The sequence below is a fragment of the Equus asinus genome, chromosome 4, assembly GCF_041296235.1.
Source record: "Equus asinus isolate D_3611 breed Donkey chromosome 4, EquAss-T2T_v2, whole genome shotgun sequence".
Taxonomy (NCBI): Eukaryota; Metazoa; Chordata; class Mammalia; order Perissodactyla; family Equidae; genus Equus; species Equus asinus.
The window spans coordinates 108704541-108732135 of NC_091793.1; the positions used below are offsets into that span (position 1 = coordinate 108704541).

Here is a 27595-nt window from a genome sequence, read left to right on the forward strand (position 1 = left end):
CCCACTACCTATCCCTCCACACTTTCTCCATGTTCACTGAAACATCTTTATGCACATGCATACATGTGCATGTCTGCTTTACAAAAATAAGATCATGGAAAACCTTCCAAGCCAAATAGTAGAGCTCTGATTTGTTCTTTTTAATGGCTGCAAAATAATATTCCATGTGCACATCTACCACAATTTACTCAGCCATGCCACTTGGAGCAGCAGTCACTTTGTTCCTGGTTCTTATTGCCGTATCTTGTTCATGTATACATATATACTGGCTTTTGTTTTTATAGGATGGATCGCCAGGAGTGGGATTGCTGGGTCAAAAAGTAATATGTATTTTTTATTTTAATAGATGTTTCCAGATAGCTTTCAAAAAATGCTGTCGCCGTTCACATAGCCACCAGCAAAAGATGAGATCGTCCTTTCCACCACAATCTAAAACAGTCTCAAGAAGTGAAAAAATAGTCACAAATGAGAGTCACATGTTGGGAGCCAGCAAGGAACAGGGGTCACTCAAGGGGAGGATGAAGCTCTAAGGGATTGCTTAATCAGCAGTTGACGAGCTTATGGTGAGTGATTCATCAATGGAAATTCGTTCATTTTGTATCTCGTGAGCCTAACACAGGCCTGGCACTGAACAAACAATTCAGAATACCCCCAAACAGTCTGAAGACACTAATCTCTAACTGCTGAGAATTATCTCTAACTCTTCTCCATTTCATGGATCCCAGTTGAGTTCTTTCCTACTGCATGGTACTTGCATATACACGCTGTGATGTATCTAGCATCTGCTCTTAATTTCATATGATTCTTTATTTATCTCAGCTAAGATTTGGGAAAAAGTTGTCTTGGATTGGAAGAAACCATTAGGAATTATTCTTAAATCAGGTCAGGTTTTTTTCTTTCAACATTCTACATGTGATGGTCACACCAAAAGGAGTACCCACTTCCTTCCCTCTGTGAGAGACACATTTTTCTTATTAAGTCTCCACTCTCATTTCTTGAAAATTTCCCTGTTCCCATTGTTTCTGGCCCTTTACCTCCATTATCATCCATCTTCTTTCTTGCTCTATTCGCCTTTCCAGGACAATGATCCCCAATACAATACTCCTCACCCTACCTTTCAAACCAAGACCTCTTGTTTGAGTATGCTAAAAGAGCGTGTGTTATGCAAATTACAAAAGTCTTTTTTCAAAGAATCTACTAAACGTTCCCATGACTCAGTCCCTAACTATTAGTATATCTAAAGATCTTACAGTATAGGAGAACAAAAGATTAGCCCAGCTTCATATTACAGTGGGGAAAGTCAGGAAATGCCAAACGACTAACAAATCTCCTAGTTTTGACCAAGCCTAGCTATGCATTTATGGGCAGTATTTGCAATTAAGCTGATTGCATGTCAAAGGCATTGTTGACGTAGTAAGGGGGAGTTTTATGGTGGAACCAAGAGAGCTGTCTGTAGACAGAGGGAGGAGGCATAAATTACAAAGTCCACTTTTTAAAATGTGAAGTCATGATGCCAATTCATAGTTATTCAGAGAAACACACTCCACTGAAAATAACCTTGAAGAAATGATTGCCTTATTAGGCCACGAAGGAGGAGGTCAACATGGACACTCCAGAAACAGCCTTGCCCTTGGCACCCCACAAGAGTGACACCAGACATATTCCAGGAGTTGGATCGACCATAGCTTGTAGTGCTGGGGTAAGTGCTTTTCTCCATTCGACTCCCATTTCAGGATTATCTGTGGCTTGGAGCACCCCAGCATGGTGCAGTTGCAAGAAGCCCGATGTATGTCACTTGAGACAGCCTTGAATCTGGATCTTCTCCTTGTGTTTTGGTGTCTGGAAAAGGATAGAGAAGGCACCCTTGAGCTGAAATTGGAGGGAAATATGAGGAACACATGAATTTAGAAGAAAAAGGAGAGTCTCATGTTTAGTGTTTTGTCTATGGCAGTATCTAGCTTAACCCCTATTTAATTACCACCCAATGATCAACGTCGAAATTTACATCTGAATGAAATCCACAGTGCAATCTTCTGTTTTAAAAAGGATCTAGGAAAAAAATAGAATAGCAATTTGGTTCTGGATTTTGTACATCACCTTTGATGACCAGAAGTCTAACGTAGGCAGAGTTCTGAACAAATTCGCACTTTTGCACTCATAGGTTACCTTATTAAGGAATGGAATGAAAGAAAATTTAGCACTTAAGATGTGAATTTGAATGCAGATATGCTTACAGTCCAGATAAGGCATTGGTGACAAACGATTCCATTAACTGAACACCTAAATGGGACTGTTTGACAAGGAGAGCAAGTGTTCCAACACTGGTGCCAGGGCTATTGAAACTGAACTCTTACATTGGGTCCACTGGAATTGAGGGATCCAGACACATGGCAAGAATTCCAGTTCTCGATATGCAAATCTGTCAAAACATCTGATTTTTCGAAAAGCCTATTCGGGAAGTTTTAAAAACAGGGCTGCACTACATAAGAGTATTGAATCAGAAAAACTTACTAATGTTACAGCCTTTCTTTGCCCTTTTCCGTTCTCTGCTCCATGACTGCCCAGGTGCCTATAGCTCTTGCCACCTCTTGGTGACAATAACTTGCTCACAGGAAGGGTCCAACACTAACCATTTATGTCTTTCTTCATGTAGGTTTAGTCAATGTATTATTTCTCTAAGAGGTTTTCTATTTAATCCTTGACTTGTGGAATGTTAAAGGGGAAGAAGTCTATTTGGCAGCCTAAATCTTTAGCTGAGTAAATTTCAGTCTTAGTTTTTTGTTCTTTTGAAGAAAAAATATCTCTGTTTCATTTCCAGGGTGATAGCAGTGTCTAGACTCTACCTAGACAGACATGTTCATTCATCCAGTCACCCCAGCTAAACCATAATAAACTGTATTTTTCAAAGAAGGAACACAGAAGCCTAGGAAATCTGAGACTTACAGCAGAAAATTGGTATATAAGGAAACTGAAAGTAAACAATCAGTGGAGTTCGTATGCGCCTGTCTGTAGTGAGGGTAGGGGGTGCATATTAGCACCATCTCTTCACCCTCGTCACCTGCAGCCTCAATACTTTCCATTGCAGTCCCAGGACATGCCAGGTCGATTGTGACAGATTAGCAGACATTTGGTCCTTTTGGTGTGGACCAAATGTCTTATGGAGTTTGGGACAGGACCAAATGTCTTGCAAGGATTGTGATAAGCTCTGAAACAGACCAACTCTGGGAAGGGAGGGAGCATCCTTTCCTATTCTCAGTGATCTAAGTTCCAGAAACCGCTTCAGTAAGATCTCTTTGTCATACCTTAAAATACAAATTAAGACTCATAAATAAGTCTAAAATCTTGTTTCATTAAATTGTTTTGATCTCCTTGCTCACCAATGTTAAAAAAAAAGGGGGGAGGTGAAAAGAATCATCAGAGATGGATCCTCCCCAGCTACTATCTTAGGAGGGAAGGAGTACTGAATCAGCAGAGGCATGTTAACGGGAAGAAAAAAAAACCTAGTGATCATGAACAACAGTCATAATTTAAAAATTAAATGATTAAAACAATGCACCAGGCAGTTTACAAAATGCGTCCATGTTACATTATTTCTGCTGCTGAATTTGGTCAATTCAGCAAAATTTGGTACAATTTTGATTGTACCCACAGTTAAAGGAATGTTATCGATCATTTTTAAGTCCCTTCTAAAGGTTGCTGAATTTAATCTAGTGAAGATACTGCGATTTCTTTGGAAACACATGACCCACAGCTTCTTGGCTTCTTTAGCCACTGAAGAGAGATTTAGTCATCACCCAGTGTCACAAGGAGGGTGACTCACAAACTGGGAACCTGAGCACTCCTCACACATATTGGTACTCAAAGCTTGACGGACGGCAGCCCAGGCTCCTCCACCACAAGAGGACCAGCGAGGTCAGGGTGGCTCAACTCTTCCTTCCTCCAGCGCAGCGGGCAGGTTGCAATCGGCCCAGCAAGTCCACAACAGCTTTTGTGTCCCAGTTCATCTTGAATAAGGTAACTGATGACTGAGTTTTGTCATTTATTCCTTCATTTCTTATGTCAAGCTGCCAACTGTCTTTGATTTTCCTCACTCTTACAGAATTAATCAAGTTGTCTTTCATACTGTGGTCAACTGTCACTATAAAAAAATAATCATAATATATTAGAAGGCTGTGATGAGCACTGGGTCCATCTCACCATAGAGGTGATGTCAATGTCACCCAGGACCTTGCCTTGAACTTCCCCAGGTCTCCCTTTGAATGTTCTTTAGCACTAGAGTTACAATTAAATTTACATCTGGTTATTCTCTCTGTGCCTTTTCAACACCATCTGTGAGTCTTATAATTAAAATTGGAAACTGGAGCGGGGAGGGGCTTCAAAGAGAGGAATCTTGGCTGAGTTTCTTTCTGGAACAACAGTTTGGCTACCAACTGTGGGTCTGATCTGTTTGCCCACCTGCTTTACCAATGTTACCAGATGTTAGTTTAGGCAAATGCACACACACACTAAACTGAGTGAGAAAAATGCCTTTTGGGTCAGAAGGAAGCAAAGGAACTGCTCACAGGGCACACTGGGTTCCTGGATACTGGGATGACAGCAATAAACCCGTTTTAGATATTTACTCTCCATTTGATGGTAAAGTGGTTGGTATTTTACCTGAAAGACATTGGATGGCGGACCGAGTCGAACTCTATTCTCACTTTGACTCCCAACACTCAATGGGAAACAGAAAAAGTCAGTTTAGTGGCTTCTCTGCCACTTACCCTGGCAGCCCTTATTAAAGGTTTTATTATTCAAATGGTGCTATGGTGCATGCTCTCTCTCAGTAAATTGATCTTTAGCAGTTGGGGGAAAAGTTTAAAAAACCACATTTCTAAACTAAAAATCAATTTAGGGCTGGACAAATAGTTCTGAAGTGTCCCGCTACACTCTTTAACTCCAGGATAAGAGTTGTGCTTTATTTATCTTAGTATTCCTTGGCATATATTAGGTTCTCTAAAAATATCCTTGGCTTGATGCTGCATAAAATGAAATTTAAGTGTTGTATCACATTTGTGTTGTATTTTTGAGACTTGAAAAGTGTGTCCAATTTTTAGAACAAATCTCAATGTTTAAATACAAGGAAAACATTATTATCTCATACATTTCAAACGGGAAAAATGGGACTTGTTCTTAAAGCCCTTATAGCAAATGTTAGTATCTTAAGGTACTGTCTTTAAAAACTCAGATCTTTTCTTCTGCCTGAAGATAACTGCTATTGAAACAAACATACTGAAGCTTAGAACACACTTTCCGCTTCTATATCTAACGTTCTTTCTATAGTCTAAATTTCTTTGAAGCATTGTAACTATAAGCTATAATAATATACAATATATAATCTCTTCCAGTTAGCAATTTTTATTCAGTAACCACGTCTTTAACAATAATTCTTAACCTACCAATACTGTTAGGAAGCATATTGGCAAAATAATAAACCTAGGAGGGACCAGGAGTATTAATTAACAAATTAATAACTATGGTGGTTATGGCAAATTAAAATTACAAAGTTTTGAGAGAAGGCGAAAGAAAATCAGAGATCCTTTTATCCTTAGGACTAAAAATACAAAACGTCAATCTATGAGGGCCTCCCTACTAAAAAGTGCGCTGGCACACCTCTGCTAGGAGTCTGTCTGAGCCCGCAGCGGAGACATACACTCTCCACACCTCACTGTCCCACTATGCAAAGCAGAGTCTGGGTACCAGGGGCCACCTTCCTCCTGCAGGAAGCAGGATTCGAGGGAAAGGTAACTGCTGGAGGAGTTTCTTCACCCCAGTAAGCGAGGAAACTTACTTTCCATGATGATGAATATATTCATCTCAACTATACCAGCAGCAGCATCATAATCATCGTTATTATTTTAATCAGACCCTCAAAGGAGCATTTGTTGCTTAATGTAAGCCTATTTCTTGTAGAATCCCTTAGCTCCACTTAAAAAATCTTTTTAAATTTTCTGGGTGCCCAAATTGACCATTTTTTCCACAGAAACATAATTCATCAGTCGTATGAATGTGTCATTAGGTCCAAAAGTTCATTTTTCTTAAAGAAAAGCTCAGCAGAAATCTCTGAAAGGCCGCTTGGGTTAAGAAGTAATACAATTTCTTACTTCAATGAAAAGGTAAAAATAAAAAGGAGTTTGGTCTAAGTTAACCAGGTTTACAATATTAAAATGTACGAGGGACATACATGTGCAGACTGCTGTCCACATTAGGAAGCTTGTGCAAGAGAACCTCAAAAAGAAAACATTTTAGAAAGCTATTGCTAAATGCTCTCTAACTGATGTATCTAGATAAACAACTTAGTTGTTGATTCTACTTAGGCCAGGATTGCAACAAATTGAAAGTAGATCAAGATTCTACAAATTCCTTTCAGTCGGTGTGATTAACTAGTTTTGGTGTTGCTTTCTAAAATAAAGCCCCTCATGGAGTTATGTGGGAAGAAAATCAGGTCTTGCAGGAGGAAGTATCCAGAAAGGACCCTCCATTTCTTACAAAAATACCTATGACAATGAAACATTAAGATATTACTTTCTGGGTTTTTTTTTAACTGTGTCATTTATTTTCAAAGCTCAGAGAAAGATGAATAAGGGAAGTGAAATCAAAGGATCTCATTTTAGACTTTTTCCTAGGAAAAGAAACTCAGGAAGAGAAAGTTAAAAAAAAAAAAGCAGACGTGAAGAAGGACAGTAATCAAGTTGCAATATTTTCTCATAGCTACAAACAGTTACTATTTTTAAGCATTTTGCAGGCAAATGAAAGAGAAAATTAGTTCTCCTTTCTTGGTTCCTTTTGAATCTTTGTGGTATGTTAGAGAAGTTTGAAAAATTATTTTCTGATTGACTGATAATGTGTTAATCTCTTTGCAGTTCTTCCTTTTTTAAAAAAGGAACTGGTTCTTTTTAACAAGTTTAGGAGGTCAAAGATCAAAATTTTTATTTTGTTCACCCTCTGGCAGATGACCTTATGTATGGTAACTACCCTCCTTAGCTCACAGAAATATCTTGACAGGTGAATGACATAAATATTACTTGAACACTTTTCAAAATTTTTTAAAGTTAGGAAGTGTGAATATTGTATTGTTATTATTATTATCCTTTGGGCCTGCTGATTCAGAGGGCTCAGAGACTAATCCAATTATCACCAGGACCCTGGGTTAGAGTGGAGACTTCCTTCTTCTCTCTGTCTCTTTGTTCTTTCCTTCCACGACATTTGTTTACTCACTGCCAAGTATCACGCAAGGCACCCACGATGTAGAGAAGTGCCCCATAGCCCAGACCCCCCAGAGCTGAGTGGGAATCTGGGTGGCCATGGAGCCGAGGATTAAAGCATGGATGGTGGGATCAGAGGGGCCTGGAAACAGTCCTCGAAACAGCACCTCAATTGTACCTTGAGCCAATTAACATGCAATTCCAAATTAGGTTCCTCATCTATAAAATGGAGATAATTTCATTATAAGGTTTACATGAGGTAAATATTCATGGATCCTAGTGGAGGACCTAGAATATGGTGAGCACTCAATAAACCATAGCAGAGTAATCTCCTTCCTACTTGACTGGGTCAACTGGGAATCCTAAGGGCCAGGGGTTTTCTAGGAGCATATTGTGAACTTTATTGAGTCAACTGGCCACACCTGAAGGGGCCCCCCAGAGGAGTCTGTAGTGGACCAAACTCAAAATCCTCAGCCAGAATTTAGGCCTCGCAAATGCTGTGAATGCTAATTTAGTAATTTCTAAATTCACAAGTGGTGTCATACATGAATTTGGCTTTATTCAGTGCCTCCTATCCTCCTATGACAAAAAGACTTTTTTTTTTCCTAAATCATAGAAATTAATGCTTACAGCAGCAAGATATGAGTAATATTTATAAATAACAAAACTTTTCTGGTAAGGCTATAAAAAAATAAACTCTCTTCAATGTGGCACTACCAAGGAACCAAATGACTGAGTTCCCAGAGAAAGTAGCTCTGGGGGCTGTGAAGCTCTGGACCCCCAAGACGAGCAAGCTCTACAGCAGTGGTTCTCAACCGGAGGTGATTTTGTCCCCCCGGGGACGTTTGGCAATGTCTGGAGACATTTTTGGTTGTCACAACTGGTGAAGGGGGTTACGGGCATCTAGGGTAGAGGCCAGGGGTGCTGCTAAACATCCTGCAATACACAGGAGGGACCCCGCAACAACGAGTTATCTGGGCCCAAATATCCAAAGTACCAAGGTTGAGAACCCCATGCCTAGATATGAGCAATGCATATAGCAGACTCTCCCAAAGTGCAAGTGATCCTGCCATAATGAGAAGGCTCTTCCAGTGTACCAGGCGTTAAGTCACTATTTTATCAGATACTCTCCAACATAGATGCTATGATCTCTGTTTTACAGATAGGAAAATAGAGGCTAAGACAAGATAAGTAATTTGTCCAAAGGCCTTCTGATGATAGAGGAACTGAGAGCGACCCTCTACTTGCCTGTTTCTGAGGCCTGGGCTCCTAACCCATGCCCTATTGTCACGTGTGTGTGTGTGTTTGTCTGGCCTCGGTCCTTGCTTCCCATATTTTTACTAGCAAAGTGGCTAGTGTTTATTTTTGGATTAAGAAAAAATCTCCTTGACCAGTTCAGAGGATGTATATTTAGAATTGCACCCGTTCTCCTGCACAGCAGTGTAGGGGCTGCAGATCTGCTTTCCCTTCCTCTGTTCTGAGCCTGGATGAGCCCGGAGGCTCCTAGGCACTGGGTGCTAAGAGGACTGGTACAGTCAGAGGCGCATCTTGCCTTGAGCCAAGAGATTGTATCCCTTTTAAGCAGTTTGTTGTGAGATAAATTGGGAGACATAGCAGAGAAGCAAACAACCCAAGCAACTAAGGTCGGTGCCGAGTCTCCGAATTGTTGGGTCTGGGAGCCATGTGGAAGTGACCACAGCCAGCAGAGCATGGTTGAAGCAGCCCTATTACTGCTGTTACTCATTTACTTCTCAATGATCAATGAACCAATCAGCCATCAATCAGCTTCTGTATACAGGTCATGTTCCCCATGACTCTGACCAAGGGCTGCTGTTCAGAGGTGGCCTCTTGGCTAAAATACTATTAGAGGCCAAAGGTGTGCGTTGGTTTGTGGCTGACTTAGACCAATGACCTAGAGGAATGTGAACCTTAGGGATTGAAGATGAACCAATATTTTTGGACAATAATATTTGGGGTGAGGGTTTGCAAAACTCTAGGTCAAAAAGTTGACAGTCCCTTAGATTTAGGCTGCAGGCTGGGACACCAGCATCTGAAATGACCCTCAGTCCAGAGGTGTACCTAATGAGGACAACACATTTTAATGTGAGCCCATTCTTAACAACTGAAACGCTCTTATCTGTCATCACCAGGGAAAATGAGTTTGGCGAGGTAAGGAGGAGGTTGAGGGGGAGATGTAGATGATAAGGAGGGAAGAGGGAGTCTGACTGCTTTGGTTTGAGTTTTTGTTTTTCTCCAGTGGTTGTGAAGGTGAACTTTCCAAAAGAGAAGGCAGGAAACTTGGTGACCAAGCTCACTAGGTTCTGAAGTCCTGGGGTTCTTACCTATTACGTGCGGGGAACCCAAAGCAGTCCAATGAAGTCTTTTCTCTGAAAAAAAATGTTTTATTTTCTCTAGCCAAATTTTTAACTTTTTATTTTGAAGTAATTTCAAAGTTATGAGAAAGTTAAAAGAATAGTATAATCCAGATTCCCCGTGTTAACATTTTACCATATTTTCATTCTCATTCTCTCTTTATACACATATATGTGTATTTTTAATATGTTTATTTACATATATGTTATTATTATTTTCTGAACTGTTTGAGAATAAATTGAAGACACAGTGCTCCTTAGTAATCTTTAAATCCTTCAATGTGTATTTCCTAAAAAGTAGGAATTTTCTACATAATCATGGTATAACTATCAAAATTGGGAAATTAATATTAATGCAATATTATTTATCAGATCTACAGATCTCACTCAAATTTCACAAGTTGACCTAATAATGTTCTTTCTGGCAAAAGAAAAACAGTGGTTTTCTGGCCCAAGATCACATGCTACATTGAGTTGTCACATCCTTTTAGTCTCCTTTAATCTGGAACAGTTCTCAGTCTTTCTTTTCCTTCATGACTGATATTTTTGAAGAGTACAGGCCATATATTGTGTAGAATTCCAGGACGTGTCCTCCTGCATGATTAGCTTCTGGTTATGCACAGAGGTGCTGCTGTGTCCTTCCCACTCCACCGTACCAGGAGACACACGATGTTGGTCTATCCCATAGCTAGTGATGTTAATTGTTATCACCCGGTTGTGGTGGTATCTGTCAGTTTCCTCCACTGTGAAATTGCTATTGCTCTCTTTTTAATTAGCATGTGTCTTATGGGGAGATTCTTTGAGAACATATAAATACTGTTTCTCATCAAAATTTCACCCACTAGTTTTAGCATCCATGGATCATTCTTGCCTAAGACAATTGTTACTAGGCCAGTTGCCAAATGGTGATTTTCTAATTCCATCATTCCATTTCTAATTCCATCATTCCATTTCTAATTCCATCATTGCTTTTACATTTATTAGTTGGCATATTAATTCTTCTATAAAATGAGGCAACTGATATACCATCTCTAACTCAAAAGGCTGTAGAGAGGATCAGATGAGACCTATAGCTAAACCTGCAGAGAGGAGTGCTTGCCCCGGCAAAGGACGGCAACACAGAAACGTTCCACTCTCTGCCCCAGGGAACATTAAACCCCACGAATATTCGCCTTCTTCAAATAGCTCCCATGGGAGTTCGGATTTCAATGAAAGCTACAGAATCCATGTGGGGAATACATTCCTTAAAATTTCCTTAGAATGTGTAAATATGTAGTGCTGCAAGAGTTAGTTACACCAAACCCCTCCCTCAAAATTATACATTTTTAATGTATATATTTGAGAAGGGGAAATCCTCTCATGGACATTGATTTGCAATAAGTTAATAACTCCTACACAAGAAAGATTTGGGGAAATTATACCAAATTATTAAGTTGGGATAGTCTAAAAACTTGACTGCTTTAGAAATAATCACAGTTATACCACAAGACTCAACTACTTTTCCCAAACTTACTAAACTTACTAAAATAGTATCTACTTCTGATTTGTTTTTAGCAATTGACAATTATTTTACCCTTTCTTTCTTTAGTTACACATCTTTTGGTGGGAAAAAAAGGTGAAAGCAGAGCCCAAAACTTCCTTAAGGAGTAAAGAAGCTGTATTACACTGAGTTGTTTTATATCTGAAATAATCTGTTCCTCATACAGCAGTAGAAATAAAATTGTGTGTATGTGTGCACATGCATGTGTGTGCAGAGTTCTGTGTGTATGTTTATATTCCTTATTAGGGAAAGAAATACATATACAGGCAAAAAAACTGGAAGAAAATGTTTCAAAATTGAGTCAAATGTGATAATGGTCACATCCTTGTTTAATTTTTTCTGTATTTACTGAATTTTTTTTTTACCGTGAACATGTTACATTTACAAGCAGAAAAATGGGTTTTAAAAAATGGGTCAAAGGAAAAAACAAGAAATAATTGTAACAAAATAAAGTCAAAACAAAGTTTTTAAAATTGCTTGGCCTTGCAAGTACTTTTTAAGTAGTGTCCATAAACAGTCATGATTCCAGAAGCATCCATGAGGTCTAAACTTCAATTCAGGTCCTATCAATTGTGCTCCACGAGGCACTCAAGGACCATCTTGATTTTAAGGGTGGATCCGGATCAAGGGCAATGATATTGTGTGGACACGGGGCAAAGCAAGGAAACTTTCTGAGTCATGAGGGAAGGAAATAAAGTTTTTCGCACTTGTGGTGCTTTCTGGGGCCCCTCTTCCACAGGCTGAGAGAGCCAATACGGGCCCAAGCCTGTGCCTCTGTGGGGAGGGACCTGATGATCTTCCCTTGGGTTGCCCTGTGGCTCTGAGTTAGGAGGCCTGGGCCGCCATGATGCTCAGAACTGAGGCAAGCAGGCAAAGGCCCTCTGATTCCTGTTCACTTCCCCCTACAAGGTGGCTTACTCTTCCCGGGCTGCCATAAAAGTCATAGTGTTGGCTCTCTTTGTAAATAACAAACATTGCATTATATGCGGAATTTTATACCCCAAAATAGTTGGAAATCTTTCCCGGAGATGTTTTTAATATTATACTTTCAAATTGATATTACACTTGTTTTCAATGATACAGTTGTCTGATTCATCCACAACTGTTCTTTTGCAGCCAAACCCTTATAGTCATTAGTGGAACTTTCAAGATAGCAGTATACATTTAAATGGTCACGAGTATAAAATAAATACAGTATTCTTTCTTCAACATTTATTTTTAATTCAAAAATAATTGTGATGATATTTCTAAATTGGTGTAGTGAGTGTACATGAAATGAAATTTCCTTAAAAAACTTTTTAAGTGATATACGCTGAGGGGAAATGCAGGTGCAGGCTGCTGAGGAAAGAAGAAAGGAAGCCTTCTGCCTGTTTGATTTTAGGCCCCAGGCTGCCTCTAGCTCTGACAAAATTAGTTTTTTAGGTAGTTCTGCTGCATCTATGGTTAAAGCTTCACAGTTTTAAAGTATGAATTTGCTGTACTTTGTCCTCTATACATGTGATTTTTTTCCTCACAAGAAGCTGGTGTCTAGAGAGGACAGAATTTGAGGATTCAGGACTTTGGTTTGGGATGCTGTGCCATTGGCCATCATCTCTCTCAATCTCTTCCTATTCATCTCACTCTCTATTGTTGAACTCACTGGTGGCCTCAAAACTTTAATATTCTCTACATTGAGTTGTAAGGGCCTCAGAGTTGGGTTGAAGGATGACTTTAACCCATTTATAATAGGCAAATGGAAACCAACTTGGAAATGTTTTTATAGTGGCAACACCAGAACACTCTCCTTTTCCTGATAATCTGAAAATAATTGAGTCTGATAGAACAATTACAATTGAATGACACTTTCTAGTAGATTTTGAGTCTATTGTGCTCTTGGATTTCATGAAGTAGCAAGAGGTAAGATTTTACGTGAAAGTCTATCTTTCAGATAGATAAATTCACATATGAGATAAGTGACACATCAACCCAATTCCCATGTCAGCACAATGACACTTGCCAGCTTTGCCACAGCACCTCTCTCTCTCTCTTCCATTTTCTTTCTCTGACTACTACTTGGTTAGGTTTTGCATTAATTTAGAGGGATGGTTGAGCACTTAACTGGTCATCTTACCAACTGAATAAGAGTTATTATTTTTTAACTATCTATCAAATACATTAAAATATTTCATGGATTATAATATCTTGATGGTTCTAATTTGAATTTTCTTTCTAATTTTGAACACTTAGAACATCATCTTCTTTTATTGTTCGAGAAAGGACTACCCCTGTCACATACAGGAGAAAAATGTTCTTTTGGTTGTTAGCCCTCCTGATCCTCTGTCATTTTCTGTGGAATTATAAAAGACAACTAAAGATTGCAGACATCACTGATAAGTACATTTTCATCACTGGGTGTGACACGGGCTTTGGAAACTTGGCAGCCAGAACTTTTGATAAAAAAGGATTTCGTGTAATTGCTGCCTGCCTGACTGAATCAGGATCAAAAGCTTTAAAGGCAGAAACCTCAGAGAGGCTTCACACTGTGCTTCTGGATGTAACTGACCCAGAGAATGTCAAGAGGACTGCCCAGTGGGTGAAAGACCAAGTCGGGGAAAAAGGTGAGTGCTATGGGTGTAGGAAGAAAGGGAATGGGAGTGGCGAAGTAACTAAAGCTAAATAAAATGTGTTGGGATTTTCAATGGCCTTTCAAGAAAAATCTCCTAAAATATCAGCTGTGTACTGGAGAAGATTGGCGGAATCATAGGGTAGCCCCTGAATAGTTTCAAGTTGCAAGCTCTCTGTGTACATGAGAGACACAGCTCAAGTTACCCTCAGTCTTAAGTCCCAGTGGGTAAACTTAGAATTGAGATGGAGGCATTGACTTTTCTTTGTCTTCTCCCATGAAGCGCTACTCTAGCCTCATGCAGAGCAAAGGGACACAGGGCTACCATCTACAGGAGAACACGGGAGCAATCCCAAAATTGCCATGTGGATACCCGGGCCCCACTTCTCACTACAAAATGTTTCCAGAGCTCATACATTTTCAGTAGGAAAGGCAGAAGAAGGTCTGTGAATTTGAGCACGGTCTATCAGATAGTCATGAGAGAGCAGTGAGCCAGTGGACCTCATTCTGCGTTAGATTCTGCTAAGATGGCTGCATTCTGAACTAAAGGGCTTTTATCGGTTTGAGTGAAGTTTGAAATATTTTAACAGATGAAGATACTTGGGCCCACAAAAGAAAAAAAAAAAGTATGTGATTTTTCTCTATCACATCTTTATCACATAGTTGAGACTCCAAAGCTCAAAAGCAATGGTTTGATAAGGCTCCAGACCATTTTTAAAGCTTAAATTCCAAACCCTTTCACCAACGCTAAATGTTTCCCTTCATAAAATAAACTAAGCAGATGATGGCAATTTTTACCAAAAATAAATGTGAAGCAGATGAATGTTGTTCTTTGTCCTTATAGAACAGTTCATAAATATTCTCTGCCCTTGCCATCTAGCAAGGTAGGAAAAATAAACCCATTTACTCTACATCTGGGATTTAAAAGCAAACCATCTCACTGAGACAGTATAGGTATTTGACATTCAAAACCAGAAATAGGACAACTGTGAGATTGGATTCCAGTAACGTAACTTCAACTATTTCAACTTAGCCTCCTACCCTCTCTGCTACCACTCCCTAAAACTGCAGTGTTTCAGGGCAGGAGCATGACCAGGAGGAAATGGCACCATTGTACAAAGCAGGGGCCATACTTCCAACAAGGATGCCCATATAAGTGTCACCTTCTACCATACCTCCTTTCTTTCCTCTCTGTTCTGTTCCAGGACTCTGGGGTCTGATCAACAACGCTGGTGTTCTCGGTGTGCTGGCTCCCACCGACTGGCTGACGGTGGAGGACTACAGAGAACCTATTGAAGTGAACCTGTTTGGACTCATCAATGTGACATTAAATATGCTTCCCTTGGTCAAAAAAGCTCGAGGGAGGGTTATCAATGTCTCCAGCATTGGGGGTCGACTTGCATTCTGTGGAGGAGGTTATACTCTATCCAAATACGCAGTAGAAGGCTTCAACGACAGCTTAAGGTAAAGCAAACAGTGATACATTATTAGGAAATAACAGTTGCTAACATTTATTGAATGATTATTATGTACCAGACACTCTGTTTAGTGCTTTAAATTATTCCCAATTTACAGATGATATCACTGAAACTAAGCGATTAAGTAACTTGCCCAAGGTGACCAGCTGGTAGGTGGTAGAGCTGAGATTTGAACCTAAGTCATTGAAGTCTTTTTTACTTTTTGCATTAATCCATGATGTGGATAGTAGTGGCGAATTTATATTCAACAGGCTAGTTTGTTAGAGAATCACAGGCAGAGGCTAAATCAGGGTAGGTCTCTCCACTGATCTTACGTCAGTTGCAGACACAACAGTACTATCCTATGTAAATCCTCGGTAGAAAAGCATCTGGTAAAGTAAATGTAATTATCACAAAGCAATGACTCAGCTGTGCAGCTTTTTTTTCTCTTGGTGCAAATTCTGGTCGTAAATCTTCATACATCTCAGATGCTAGAGTTAAATGGATGGTAACCTCCCCCACTTCACCCCAAGGACAAGAAAATAGCTTTCCTCTGATGCTTCCGTTCCCAAATGAAACTCACAGCAGGAATTTGCTAATCAGAGGGGAAGATTTCACTACCACAAGAAAGCCCTGACCACATCTTTTTGCTCTGTCCTACCAGGGAACCCCAGAGCATAAAACAGAGGACCAATTTAGCAAAGGCCCAACTCAATGCCCCAGGCATGGATTTCTTTGGGTTTATGTTTGAAGTTCACAGGGCTTCTTGAATCTGTAGGTTGATGTCTTTTGACAGATTTGGGGAGTTTTCAGTCATTATTTCTCCAAACATCTTTTCTTCAATCTACTCTTTCTGTTCTCCTTCTGGGACTCTAGTACAAATGTTTGACCTTTTGGTTTTGTCCCACAGGTCCCTAAAGTTCTGTTCACCTTTTCAATCATTTTTCTCTCTGCTGTTCAGATTGGATAATTTCTAATGCTCTATCTTCAAATTCACCAACTTTCCTCATCATCTTCATTTTGCTATTGAGTCCAACTAGTAAAAATTTTCTTCTGGTTACTGTATTTTTCAAGTGTAAAATTTTCATTTGATTCTTATTTATATCTTTCCTTTCTTTTCTGAAGCTTTCTAACTTTCCATTACTTTAAGAGTGTTTTCCCTTATGTCTTGGAGCACTTTATAATAGCTGCTTTAAAGACTTTGATAATTCCAACATCTGGGTCACCTCGGCATTGGAATCTGTCCATTATCTTTTCCCGTGTGAGCTGAGACTTGCCTAGTTCTTTTTATGCATTGTATGCTGAACACTTGGAGTAATATGAGACTTTGGGCCTTATTTAAGTCCTACAGAAAATGTTGATATTTTTGTTTAGCAGACAATTGACCAAGTTGTGTTCAAGTGACAACTTCCAACCAAACTTCTGTGGTTTGAGATTCCAACATTTGTTCAGTTTTCAAAGCCTTTGTTGTGCCCTTCAGATCTGTCCCACGTATGCACTACACAGTAGCCTGTCTGATATGCAGAAGATGGTCTGTTCCGTAGTTGGGTTCTCTGAGTCAGATCCACACATCACATGTGCAGTGCATGAACAACGTGGTGGGGTCACTTTCCTTGGCCCCTCACTTTCTGTGACCTCTCCAGTTTCTTGTTTCCTGGGACTACCCTCCAGCCAGAAGTTACTCCATTCTGTCATCTACTTCCCAAGTGTGTAACAGGCACAGGACCACGTGATGGAAGGAAAGAGAGAGACAAAAAGCAACAGGGTTTCTTCTCACTCTCTTGGGACTACAGTAACTCTGATTGGAGAGGAAAAGTCCCCTCCATCAGAGTTTTAGGCAACTACAGGCCCCCACTACTGCACTATTGGGGCTGCCACTGCCATTGCCACAAAGTTACCTGGGAACAGGGTTAAGAGAGAACAGAGAAAAGAAAGCAAGGAAGGAAGAAAGGATTCCTCTCCCTTTCTCTGAGTGTTAGGATTCCACTTGCCAACTCCTCAAGCCAGATCAATGGGCTTCTCCTGGAGTTTTCTCTGCTTGTGAATAGTGTCTCTCCTGGAACTCTTTCCTTCTGCTTCTGAGCTTCAGGTTGATTTGAGTTCAGACCATGGGGTCCAGCGGCACTTCAAAATCTGCTCTTCTTCCCCAATTTGCCTACAATCATGCTGTTAACAGACAAAATTGGGGTTCTCTTACCCAATGCATATAAAAAAGCCAATTATTATGGCATCACATTTTGGGAAAAGAAATGTAGCTTTATTTTATTTTTTATTTTTTGGAGGAAGATTAGCCCTCAGCTAACTACTGCCAGTCCTCCTCTTTTTGCTGAGGAAGCCTGGCTCTAAGCTAACATCCGTGCCCATCTTCCTCTAGTTTATATGTGGGACGCCTACCACAGCATGGCTGCCAAGCAGTGCCATGTCCGCACCCGGGATCCGAACCAGCGAACCCGGGCCGCCGAGAAGCGGAACGTGCGAACTTAACCGCTGCGCCACCGGGCCGGCCCCAATGTAGCTTTATTTTGGAGATTGATCTGCAAGGAGACAGGGGGTGTGTGTCCTCAGATCTGTCACCCTTATCCAGGACTTGGGGCACAATTTAGGGGATGAAAGGCAGGGTGATCTGAAATGTGGAGATAGATGATTGGAGGTAAGAAATGAGGTAATTGATCTGCACGAGCGTAATCAAACTTCATGCCTCTTCATAGGACGCATGTTCACAAAATGATGGCGTTACCATGATCTGAGGGTGGAATTTTTAGCTCCTTGGCATCAAAAGGTTCACTTGTAGAGCATTTTCACAGACCCAGTTGATAGGTTGGTGGTCTCAACCAGCCTGAACTGGACAACGGGTCTCAGTTCCTGAAAAACCACTCTTAATTACTCTGTTGATAAGATGGGGTCAGTTAATCTGGTCCTGGAGGGCCTGTGGTTACAGTCCGTGCTTATTAGAAGATTCACCTTCCTCAGTTTTAGTTACCTGTGGTCAACTGCCATCCAAAAATATTAAATAGAAAACTCCAGAAATAAACAAGTCACGATTTTTAAATTGTTTGCCATTCTGAGCAGTGTGATAAAATGACTCCATCCTGCCCAGTATGACTCATCCCTTTGTCCAGTGCATCCACAACCCTTATTTTACTTACTAATGGCCCCAAAGCCGGCTTCATTATCAGTTGTTAATCTCGTACTGTCCTAATCTATAACTTAAACTTTAGTATAGGTGTGTACGTATAGGAAAAAACATAGTGTATATAGGGTTCAGTGACTATCCACAGTTTCAAGCATCCACTGGGGGTCTTGGAATGTATCCCTCATGGATAAGGGGGGGTCTACTGTACTAACATTTGCTCCTCAGGCTTCTTACATAGCTATTGCATGCCTTCTGTCCAGGTATTGCAGCTGCATTCAGTGGGAGAGACAGGAGTGTGTGTGCTTAATCCATCTTCTCTGAAACCAGAACCTATCAGTATCAGTTCAAAGCCCCTAAATTGCAAGTGGTTGTATCAGTCAAGGTTCTGGCACGAAATGGAGGCAATTAAAATTGGGTAAATGGAGCAGAGTTTACTCTGCTGAGTTTACCCTGCGGAGTTTAATCCACAGGATTATTTGCAAACATGAGAGCTGTATAATGAAATCCCAAAGGATAGTGTAGTATCGAGGGGCTAATGACAGCAGGGGCATTTCTGTCCATAAGACTGAAGGGACAAGGAGGTTCCAGAACCTGGGTACATAAAGGCTGTCACCTTCAGTTGAGGGATGAAATTAACCAGTGCCAATACCACAGGAGGAATAACTTGCCCGATCTCTCCTCATCTCTCCCTCTGATCTCCTGCCGATACTCCCAATTGACTGTACCCAACAGAAGCCAAAATACAGTTAATCGAGGTCAGTCTCCCAGGATACAATTCAAGCAGAAGGGTGAAGGAGACTAGAGAAGCAGATGGAAGGTATCAGGCTGAATGGTGCTGTAATAGGCATGAAGGAATACAAAATTAGATACAGGCTTTTCTTCAATTCATCCATCTATTCATCTAGTATTTGTTGAAGGCACATGTCAGAGCTTATGATCTATACTGTGGATCTAGGTTTAGCTTACTAATAAAAGGTTAGATTATCCCACTGAGATTAATAAAGATAGAGCAACTCCATTTTGCCATTTGATCAGGTTGCCAGATTTGATTCTTCCGGGAAATAAACACAATAATGTCAGAACAATGTTTCACAAATGTAAATGTGCATATGAATCACCTTGATCTTGTCAAGATGCAGATCCTGATTCAGTGGCTCTAAGGTGGGGCCTGAGTTTCCGCATTTCTAACGAGCACCCAAGTGCTGCCCATGGGCCAGAGCTGACACTTTGGGTAGCTAGGTCTTGAAGAACCTCCATTAGTTTCCTTGGTTGCCTTTTGGTTCCACTCTATCAGCAACAATGTCATAATAAAATTTTAGTATTTTAGAGATTTACTCACTTTTAAAAAGAGATTTCCGCGAGAGGGTTTGTAGGATTTGCAGTGCAGATATACCATGCCTGAAAGTAATGAATAAAGAATGTTTATTTCTCTCAAAATCATGGAAATGGTATTGGAAATGGTTTTGTGCATGCAGGCCACAGTCCAGGGGCAGCTCCAGAATTTCTACATCTAGGAGGGTTTAGGGGCAGCAATCCAGTTGGGACAGGGTTGGGGCTCTTTACAGTTGTGTTTGCTATACAAGTTGTATTTTATATACTGGTTTCACGCTGGTTTTACTTACCTGGTAAACTTAGGTGGGTGGCTTTAAACAATTTGTCCCTAGATTGTACGTTATTTTCATGAGTTTTGGGCAGACAAGTCTTCCCAAATACCCCCTTGGCCCTGTTACTGTCTAAAGTCCAAAGCAGATGAAATGATAGGTGAGTAAAATATAATTAAGTTGGAAAATAACCTTTTTTTTCTTAATGCAAGCAATATACTTTTAAAAATCTTTCAAGGTCAAGCAAATTTGCAATTTTAGTAAAATATGCTTCAAACTAAACAATAGATATATTGCTAGAAATCAGAACCTAAGATTAATTAAATCATATTTTCTCACTGGTAGAGTTCTTAAAAAATTTTATGGTGAAGTCTTCTGTAAAATGAATAATTACTTTCTTATAAACTCCTGGTAGAAATATAAATTAAGTGTGAGAAATGATTACTCATGTAATGGTTTGTAATACATTGATTTGCTTTAAAGAAAGGGACACCATGATTCCACTAAAACCTTGGTGCCCAGTAAATGAGTAGACTTCAGGTTTGCTGAGGCGACATGATAAAAGAGCTTGCTGAGCAGCATAGGGAGCAGGTTAGTCAGGTCAGGGATTGTCACATTGTGTCCCATAGCATATCCTCATTTGTGATGCAATCTCCTCACATTCCTAGAATGAAGGTTAACTTGTCCATCCAGGCCAGTCATTAGTCGATTTCACCATTAGGTGCTCTGAGTCCTGAGAAGAAGCCTGTCCTTAGTCCAAATGCTTGTCAACTAAGTATGGCTTAGGGGGAGTACTGGACTGCGAGTGGGTCCATCCAGATCCCTTTCCTGTTCTGCCACTAAACCAGCCTTCATTTCACCCTTTGAACATCAGTTTCCTGCAAAATGACAGGGTACAACAAGATGCTCCTTTCCAATGCACCCAATTCTGTGATCCCATGAAAGGATTCACCAGAAAATAGTCACCCAAATAGCAAACATTCTCCAAATAAACCTGGATTAACCATCTTCAACGGGTTCTTTTCATAGACGGGACATGAAAGCTTTCGGCGTGCACGTCTCATGCATTGAACCAGGATTGTTCAAAACAGCGTTGGCAGATCCACTAAAGACCACAGAAAAAAAACTCGCCATTTGGAAGCATCTGTCTCCAGACATCAAACAGCAATATGGAGAAGGTTACATTGAAAAAAGTGAGTTTCTGGGTGGACCTAAGATCCTCTGGGATTCCTTGTCCTAGGCAGCATGGAGGACACTCAACTATAAATGAAAAAAATAAGGTTCCCACAGTAATACACCAATAGGGATCTTAAATATGGAGCAGGGACCCATATTGATTCCAGTGCCATCTCTTGCTTCTCCTAATGTTTATAAACATTTACTAAGTGCCAAGTTCTATACTAAGCACCATATGAATTATGTCATTTACTTCTCTAAAGAACTACAGGAGGGGGCCGGCCCCGTGGCCGAATGGTTAAGTTCGCTCGCTCTGTTTTGGTGGTGCAGGTTTCGCCAGTTCGAATCCTGGGCATGGACACGGCACCACACATCAAGCTGTGCTGAGGCGGCATCCCACATACCACAACTAGAAGGACTCACAACTAAAAATACACAACTATGTAACGGGGGCTTTGGGGAGGAAAAGGAAAAATGAAATCTTTAAAAAAGAACTACAGGAGTAGTGAGCAGAGGCTTGAGAAGGTGAAATGTCCTGCCCCGTGTTATACAACTCCACCTGTCATGCCCAGACTAGAGTCCACAGTCTTCACTTCTACGTAAAACTCCTGTTTTTGGTAAACACCAACCTCTGACTCAACATTGTTTCAGGATTTATGGAGGTTATGTATATAAAGACTCAGACTCTGACCCGTAACTAGCTTACAATCTAGTTGAAAACAAAAGGTAACCAAGTGAGACTATAAAACAAAGAGATTGTACAGCATACAAGAAAATTGATGCTTTACTTATTAGACATAGCCCAACAGCCCAGAAGGGGGCTAGATGTTGTGGTCCCTAATTGCCCAAGGAATTCAGAGCAGGAAAAAACTATTGCTGGTTAAGAAGCCTTTATGAGACAGGTCACGTTCGAGTAAAGCATAGAGGACAGGAATTAAGTGGGTAGAAAGGATTTTTTGGGTAGATACTTTCTGGAGCAGGAATGCCTGGGGAACAGAGATGGAAGGAGAAGTAACAAAAGTCAAGAGATTGAGTCAGGGGTGGAGGAATGATAATAAAGATTAGACTATGATGACTAACACATAGTGAACATTTACCACGTCCTTGTCACCATTCTAAGAGCTTTACATAGACTCTTTCATTTAAAATGCCCAAATAAATCTTATGAATTACACACCACCTTCATTTTATAGAAACAGGCAGAGAGAAGTAACTCACTCAAAGTAGCACAGCTAGAAAGTGGAAGAGGCAGATTTGAACCCAGGCAGCCTGACTTTGCCATTTATTCTTGGGCGCCACATATAATGTGAACAAGGCATTAAGGAGCTTGTTGAACCTCCTGTGTCAGGGCTCCACCTCCACCTCAAACTTCCTGGTCCTGTTGAAGTTGACTTGATGTTCCTCACTTACTAAGCTCCTGCTTTGAGCTGAACAGGGCCCCACCTCCCTTTGCGTCACTCTATCTCTCCACGCTGTGATCCTGCCCTTCATCAGGGCGCCTGGTAAGACAGCCAACTGTGGCAAGGTTCAAGGCCAAGAGTTTGCAAGGTGGAGTCAAGAGCCAAGTCAGATCTTCCTGAGGAGACACACAAGCACAGACACACACATATATATCAACTAGAACGACTGGTTTGACAAAAACTCCCAGTGCTAAAATGTCACTATAGGTTTAGAACCACTGACATTAGATGCTCTGTTTCTCACTCACTTACTGACTTTGAAGGTTCTCAGTAGGTTCAGAAACAAAATTCCTCATTTAGAAGAGCTTTCTCTGTTTGATATTGACATTGACACTTTCTAAATGCCTATGAGTATATCATCAAACTTCATCTCAAAATTATTTTTGACTTGGCCCCTGGTTCTGTTGTCCTGTCTCAGTACCCAAAGGCTTTGAGCCCAATTTTGCATTGGTTGATCTTAGTAGAATTCTCCAAGTCAGGACTTGCATCAGCCAGACTCAAGGTTCTAAAGCAGACCACAAATTTAAGCTCACATTTCTTCACTTCCCAGGCTGGAGTAATAGGAGTTTGACTCCCATTAAGTGGAGTCCTATTAAGACTCCACTAAGACTTATTAGGTACCTTCAGTTAGGCTCTTTGAACAACTTGTGGCTACTGGGGCCTAAAGTTGAAAGGAAGATTTAAAATAATAGATTTTTTCCTTGAGAAGACACAACTCAGGTATGTTTTAAGAGCATAGGAGGAATGGTCTAAACCATTGCCAACCTCTTGATAAAATACCTGCTCTTTAAAGCTGTCTTAGCTCACTACTCAAACACTTCATTTGCCTGAGAACCAGGATTCATTTAGCTTCCTGAGTCAGGGCTTTTGGGGGATGATTCTCTCTTTATTCACTGAATTATAGAGGCATATGGTACATGAGTGCACGCACGCATGTGCACACTCACATTTGCTGTAAACATAGTACTCCCTTAAAACAAATTCAGAATCAAACCCGTAACTTGCTAGGTTCAGGGGCCTAATAGACTTTACGAAGTATCTTTCCCTCATTGCTTTAAAGCATCGCTTCTCAAAGTTTTGACCCTGGACCGGGGCCATCAGCATCACCTGGAAACTTGATTAGAAATGCAAATTCTTGGGGCAAGCCCAGTGGTGTAGTGGTTAAGTTCGCCCACTCCACTTCGGCAGCCCAAGGTTTGTAGGTTCAAATCCTGGGCATGGACCTACACACTGCTCAGAGAGTCATTCTGTGGTGCCATCCCACATACAAAATAGAGGAAGATTGGCATAGATGTTAGCTCAGCAACAGTCTTCCTCAAGCAAAAAAGGAGGAAGATTGGCAACAGTTGTTAGCTCAGAGCCAATCTTCCTCACAAAAAAAAAAAAAAGAAAGAAAGAAAAAAGTAAAAGAAATGCCGATTCTTGGGCCTCACTTCACACCTACTGAGTCAGATGCTGGGAGTGGGACTCAGTGATCTGGTTTTACAAGCACTCTAAGAGATTCTGCTGCCTACTCAAGTTTGAGAGCCAGTGGTCTAAAGAAAGCACTGCTGCATCCTTTTCTGAGGAATAGATAGAAACTATGTCACAAGGGGCCTCAATTATAACGGTAAATTCAAACTAAATTCCTGCACATGCATCCTCCCCTTCGCACCCTAGCCTCACACACTCCTCCTTTTCCCCGTTATCCAAAGAGTCAATGCGCTTTTGCCTCTTTTTACAGGTCTAAACAAACTGAAAGGCACTTCCTCCTTTGTGAACATGGATCTCTCCTTGGTGGTGGAGTGCATGGACCACGCTCTCACAAGTCTCTTCCCTAAGACCCATTATGCTGCTGGAAAAGATGCCAAGACTTTCTGGATACCTCTGTCTCACATGCCAGCAGTTTTGCAAGACTTTTTATTGTTGAAACAGAAAGTAGAACTGGCTAATCCCAAGGCAGTGTGACTCAGCTGACCAAAAATGCCTGCCCACAGCTATGAGATTGGCTGATTTCAAGGACACGTCTCCTTTTCAATGTCATCTGTTACCTAATCCAACATGGACTCATTTAGATCATGCTTCTTTTGATAAATGAAGGGGTCCCACCATCACTGGTGATGTCCGAGGGGCCCTTCTCAAGCCTTCGAAAAGAAGGGCAGGGATGGCACCTGCCCAATATTTGGGTTTTACCTGCTTGGTATGATGAAAGGGAAATTGAAAGCTTTCCCATCCAAAATGATCTCCATTGCTGCCTGCCCCATGCTTCTAGTCCCCACCACTTCGAGTAACCCCTGAATGTTAAATATTTATCCCTTATCAAAATGTTCAGAGATAAGTAGAATACTTTCATAAGTGGATTAGATGTGCTCTGTTATCTTGCTAAGAATAAGACTGACGAACTGGAGCTCAGTTCAGAAGGCTTTGATGGGGCAGGAGAAAGAAGGGTAATGAAGCCTTACATATGTGACTGGTATAAGCGAAGGGGCAGCAGAAAAACACTAGGTAGGACTAGTAGGAGGGAAGGAAAGGAGGAAAAGGAATAAGAGGACTGAAAGAAAGAAATAGGTAAAAAGTGGAGGTAGGGAGATCCCAAGACAAGCCAGCCCATCTATTCTAGAGGGAGCTATGGAGAATGAACAGCCTGTTCAATGCCACTGTGAACTCTGACGCACACACAGCTGTCTGTGGAAAGATGGCAACAACAGAGAAACCACTCATTCCGAAAGAAGAAAAATGGGGGCTATTTACGTTTATTCTGGTGATTGTAAATATAATAAGACCCAGAACAGCTGATACAACTTACACCTGAGATGGTTGGAAATCCTGTATTTGAGGTGTCTCTGAAGACCCTTGAAGATACAGAGCTAAATTAGAAGACTCTCTTTAGCCTCAGTTACAGTGAGAGCGGGCCTGTTCCTTGCTCGCATTCATGGTTCTAAATTGAGTTGACCCTGGGCCCACACCTCATCCCAAAGAAACAGAGCCCTAAGTGGATGTTTCCCAAGATTCCAGCACCCAGCATCACTCACAGAGGTCGGCTGAATATTTACTTGAAAAAGCCTGAAGTGTCAACATGCAACATTTGTTGTAGAATAATGTAGGCTGAAAGAGCCAGAGAAATTATTCAGTGGGCATGCACACACACACACACACACACAACTTACTGTGAAGAAAATATTTGATATCTGCTGCTTGAAACCATGTTCACTTGAAGATACCAGTAATTCTATTCATTTTCATTCACTTTTCTGGAAACATCTGCTTATGAGTAACATCTGGTTATGAGTAACATCTGCTTATGAGGTAACTTTCTCCTTTCACATTTACAACATATTGATGACTTTGAAAACTCAAATTTCCAATGGTGTCAGTCCACCTGGACATTTATTTCATTATTTTGAGGGAAGATACACTCACCCTTTTTGCATAAAAATGAAGAAAATCACAGCAAGAATCAGATAGAAGAAGGCTCAGGCAAAGTTATCTCAACTACTGTCACTACCTTCCTGTGAAGTCCTCTCCGTCTTGGCCCCAGCCCCAGAGACAGTCTACCTGTAGATCTCTGATTTCTTCTGGTTGCATTAACCCCCTATGGGTTATGTGACTCTTGCTCAGCTGGCCCTTGGAGCTGAAGATCACCAACATTGTTTGCAGGGGCTCCTCCTTCTCATTTTGAATTCTCAGATCTTGTCTTCATTTCACTGCTTTAAAAATGCCTGGCCAGGAGCCGGCCCCGTGGTGTAGTGGTTAAGTTCAGCACACTCTGCTTCAGCAGCCCAGGTTCACAGGTTCAGAACCTGGGTGGACCTATATCACTCATCAGCCATGCTGTGGTGGCCACCCACATATAAAGTGGAGGAAGATTGGTACAGATATTAGCTCAGGGCTAATCTTCCTCAAGCAAGAGAAGAGGAAGATCAGCAACAGATGTTGGCTCATGGCTAATCTTCCTCAGCAAAGAAAAAAAAAGAAAAAGCCTGGCCTGCTGCTCTCTGACCTTCCAGACCTCCAGGGCTGCCTAGACTTTTAGAATCTGCAGGAACCACCTTTGCTGAACTTCCAACCAATTCCAGTCATAACTAATAGTATTTCCTTTGTTTTGCCTAGACTGGAATTCTTTGCTCATTTCTCCAGGTAACTACAATTTTTAGTTCCCTGTTTCATCCAACCAAAAAATGCTCTACTTAAATAAATGCTCCCAAATATGGTATCACCTCAAAGTAAAACCAAATATATTCACCCAAGCAATTTTTAAAGGAAATGAGAAGGTGGGGTTATTTGGAGTATAAAGGCATAATCTCAGTGAAAGCACAAGACCAGGGTGGGAGGGATATCAGAGGTCACTGCACCAGGAGTCTGAGGTATGGGTTTCTAGACTTCATCTCACCATCACTTGTTATATTCTCTGTGCTCTGTGCTTATATATTGGGAAAGTATCATATTTTTATCTATAATATTTTGGAGGACATATGTGCTGGGCATTCTGCTAAGTACTGGTCTACAGTAAGGAACAAATGGATATGGTCCCTCCCTTCACAGATCTTAATATAATCCAAAGGCTGAGGCCACTACTCAGGATGCCTTAGAGGAGCTTCTCCAGGAATCCGTGGTCAAGATGAATTGAGACGTTGTCTTCTACCACATCTAGTTTGGGGAATCCTTCCTCATTTACTTTGGATGGACCAGGAGAATTTCCCAGACTTTCCCTCTGATCTATCTGAAAATCCACCTGTGTCCTCTATAGCCCTATCTGGACATCCACAATATACTCAGATCTTGAGTTTCTGTCTCCCTTGTGCCACCTACCCTTTCCAGTCCAGCACCAACTGTGTCAATTTTATCTCCTAAAGAGATCTCAAATCCATCTACTTCTCTTCATCTCCAGTGCAGTCATCTGTTTAAAGCATATTTATCCTTGCGTACCTTCAATGATTTCTCCTCACTGCAGTCAGAATTGTTCAAAATTAAAATCTGATCATTCCATTCTTCTTCCCTCCACCACTTTCTTAAACTCTTCAACACGTTCCC

General features: G+C 40.9%; 1 protein-coding gene and 1 long non-coding RNA gene across 2 annotated transcripts in view; one reads left to right on the plus strand and one right to left on the minus strand.

The window, feature by feature from the left end:
• Positions 1-1712: 1712 nt before the first annotated feature.
• Positions 1713-27595, minus strand: part of LOC139045119 (uncharacterized) — a 36171-nt gene continuing 10288 nt past the window's right edge. Inside the window, exons 2-3 of the long non-coding RNA XR_011502851.1 lie at positions 19688-19746; positions 1713-1839 (exon numbers count right to left, since the gene is read on the minus strand). This is a non-coding gene — a long non-coding RNA (uncharacterized lncRNA). The remainder of the gene's footprint in view (positions 1840-19687; positions 19747-27595) is intronic.
• Positions 3775-27550, plus strand: DHRS9 (dehydrogenase/reductase 9). Its single transcript, XM_014860570.3, has 5 exons — positions 3775-4014; positions 13383-13753; positions 14964-15222; positions 20979-21142; positions 24309-27550. The coding sequence occupies exons 2-5, from the start codon at positions 13441-13443 to the stop codon at positions 24530-24532; spliced, it is 960 nt and encodes a 319-aa protein (XP_014716056.1). The 5' UTR covers positions 3775-4014; positions 13383-13440; the 3' UTR covers positions 24533-27550.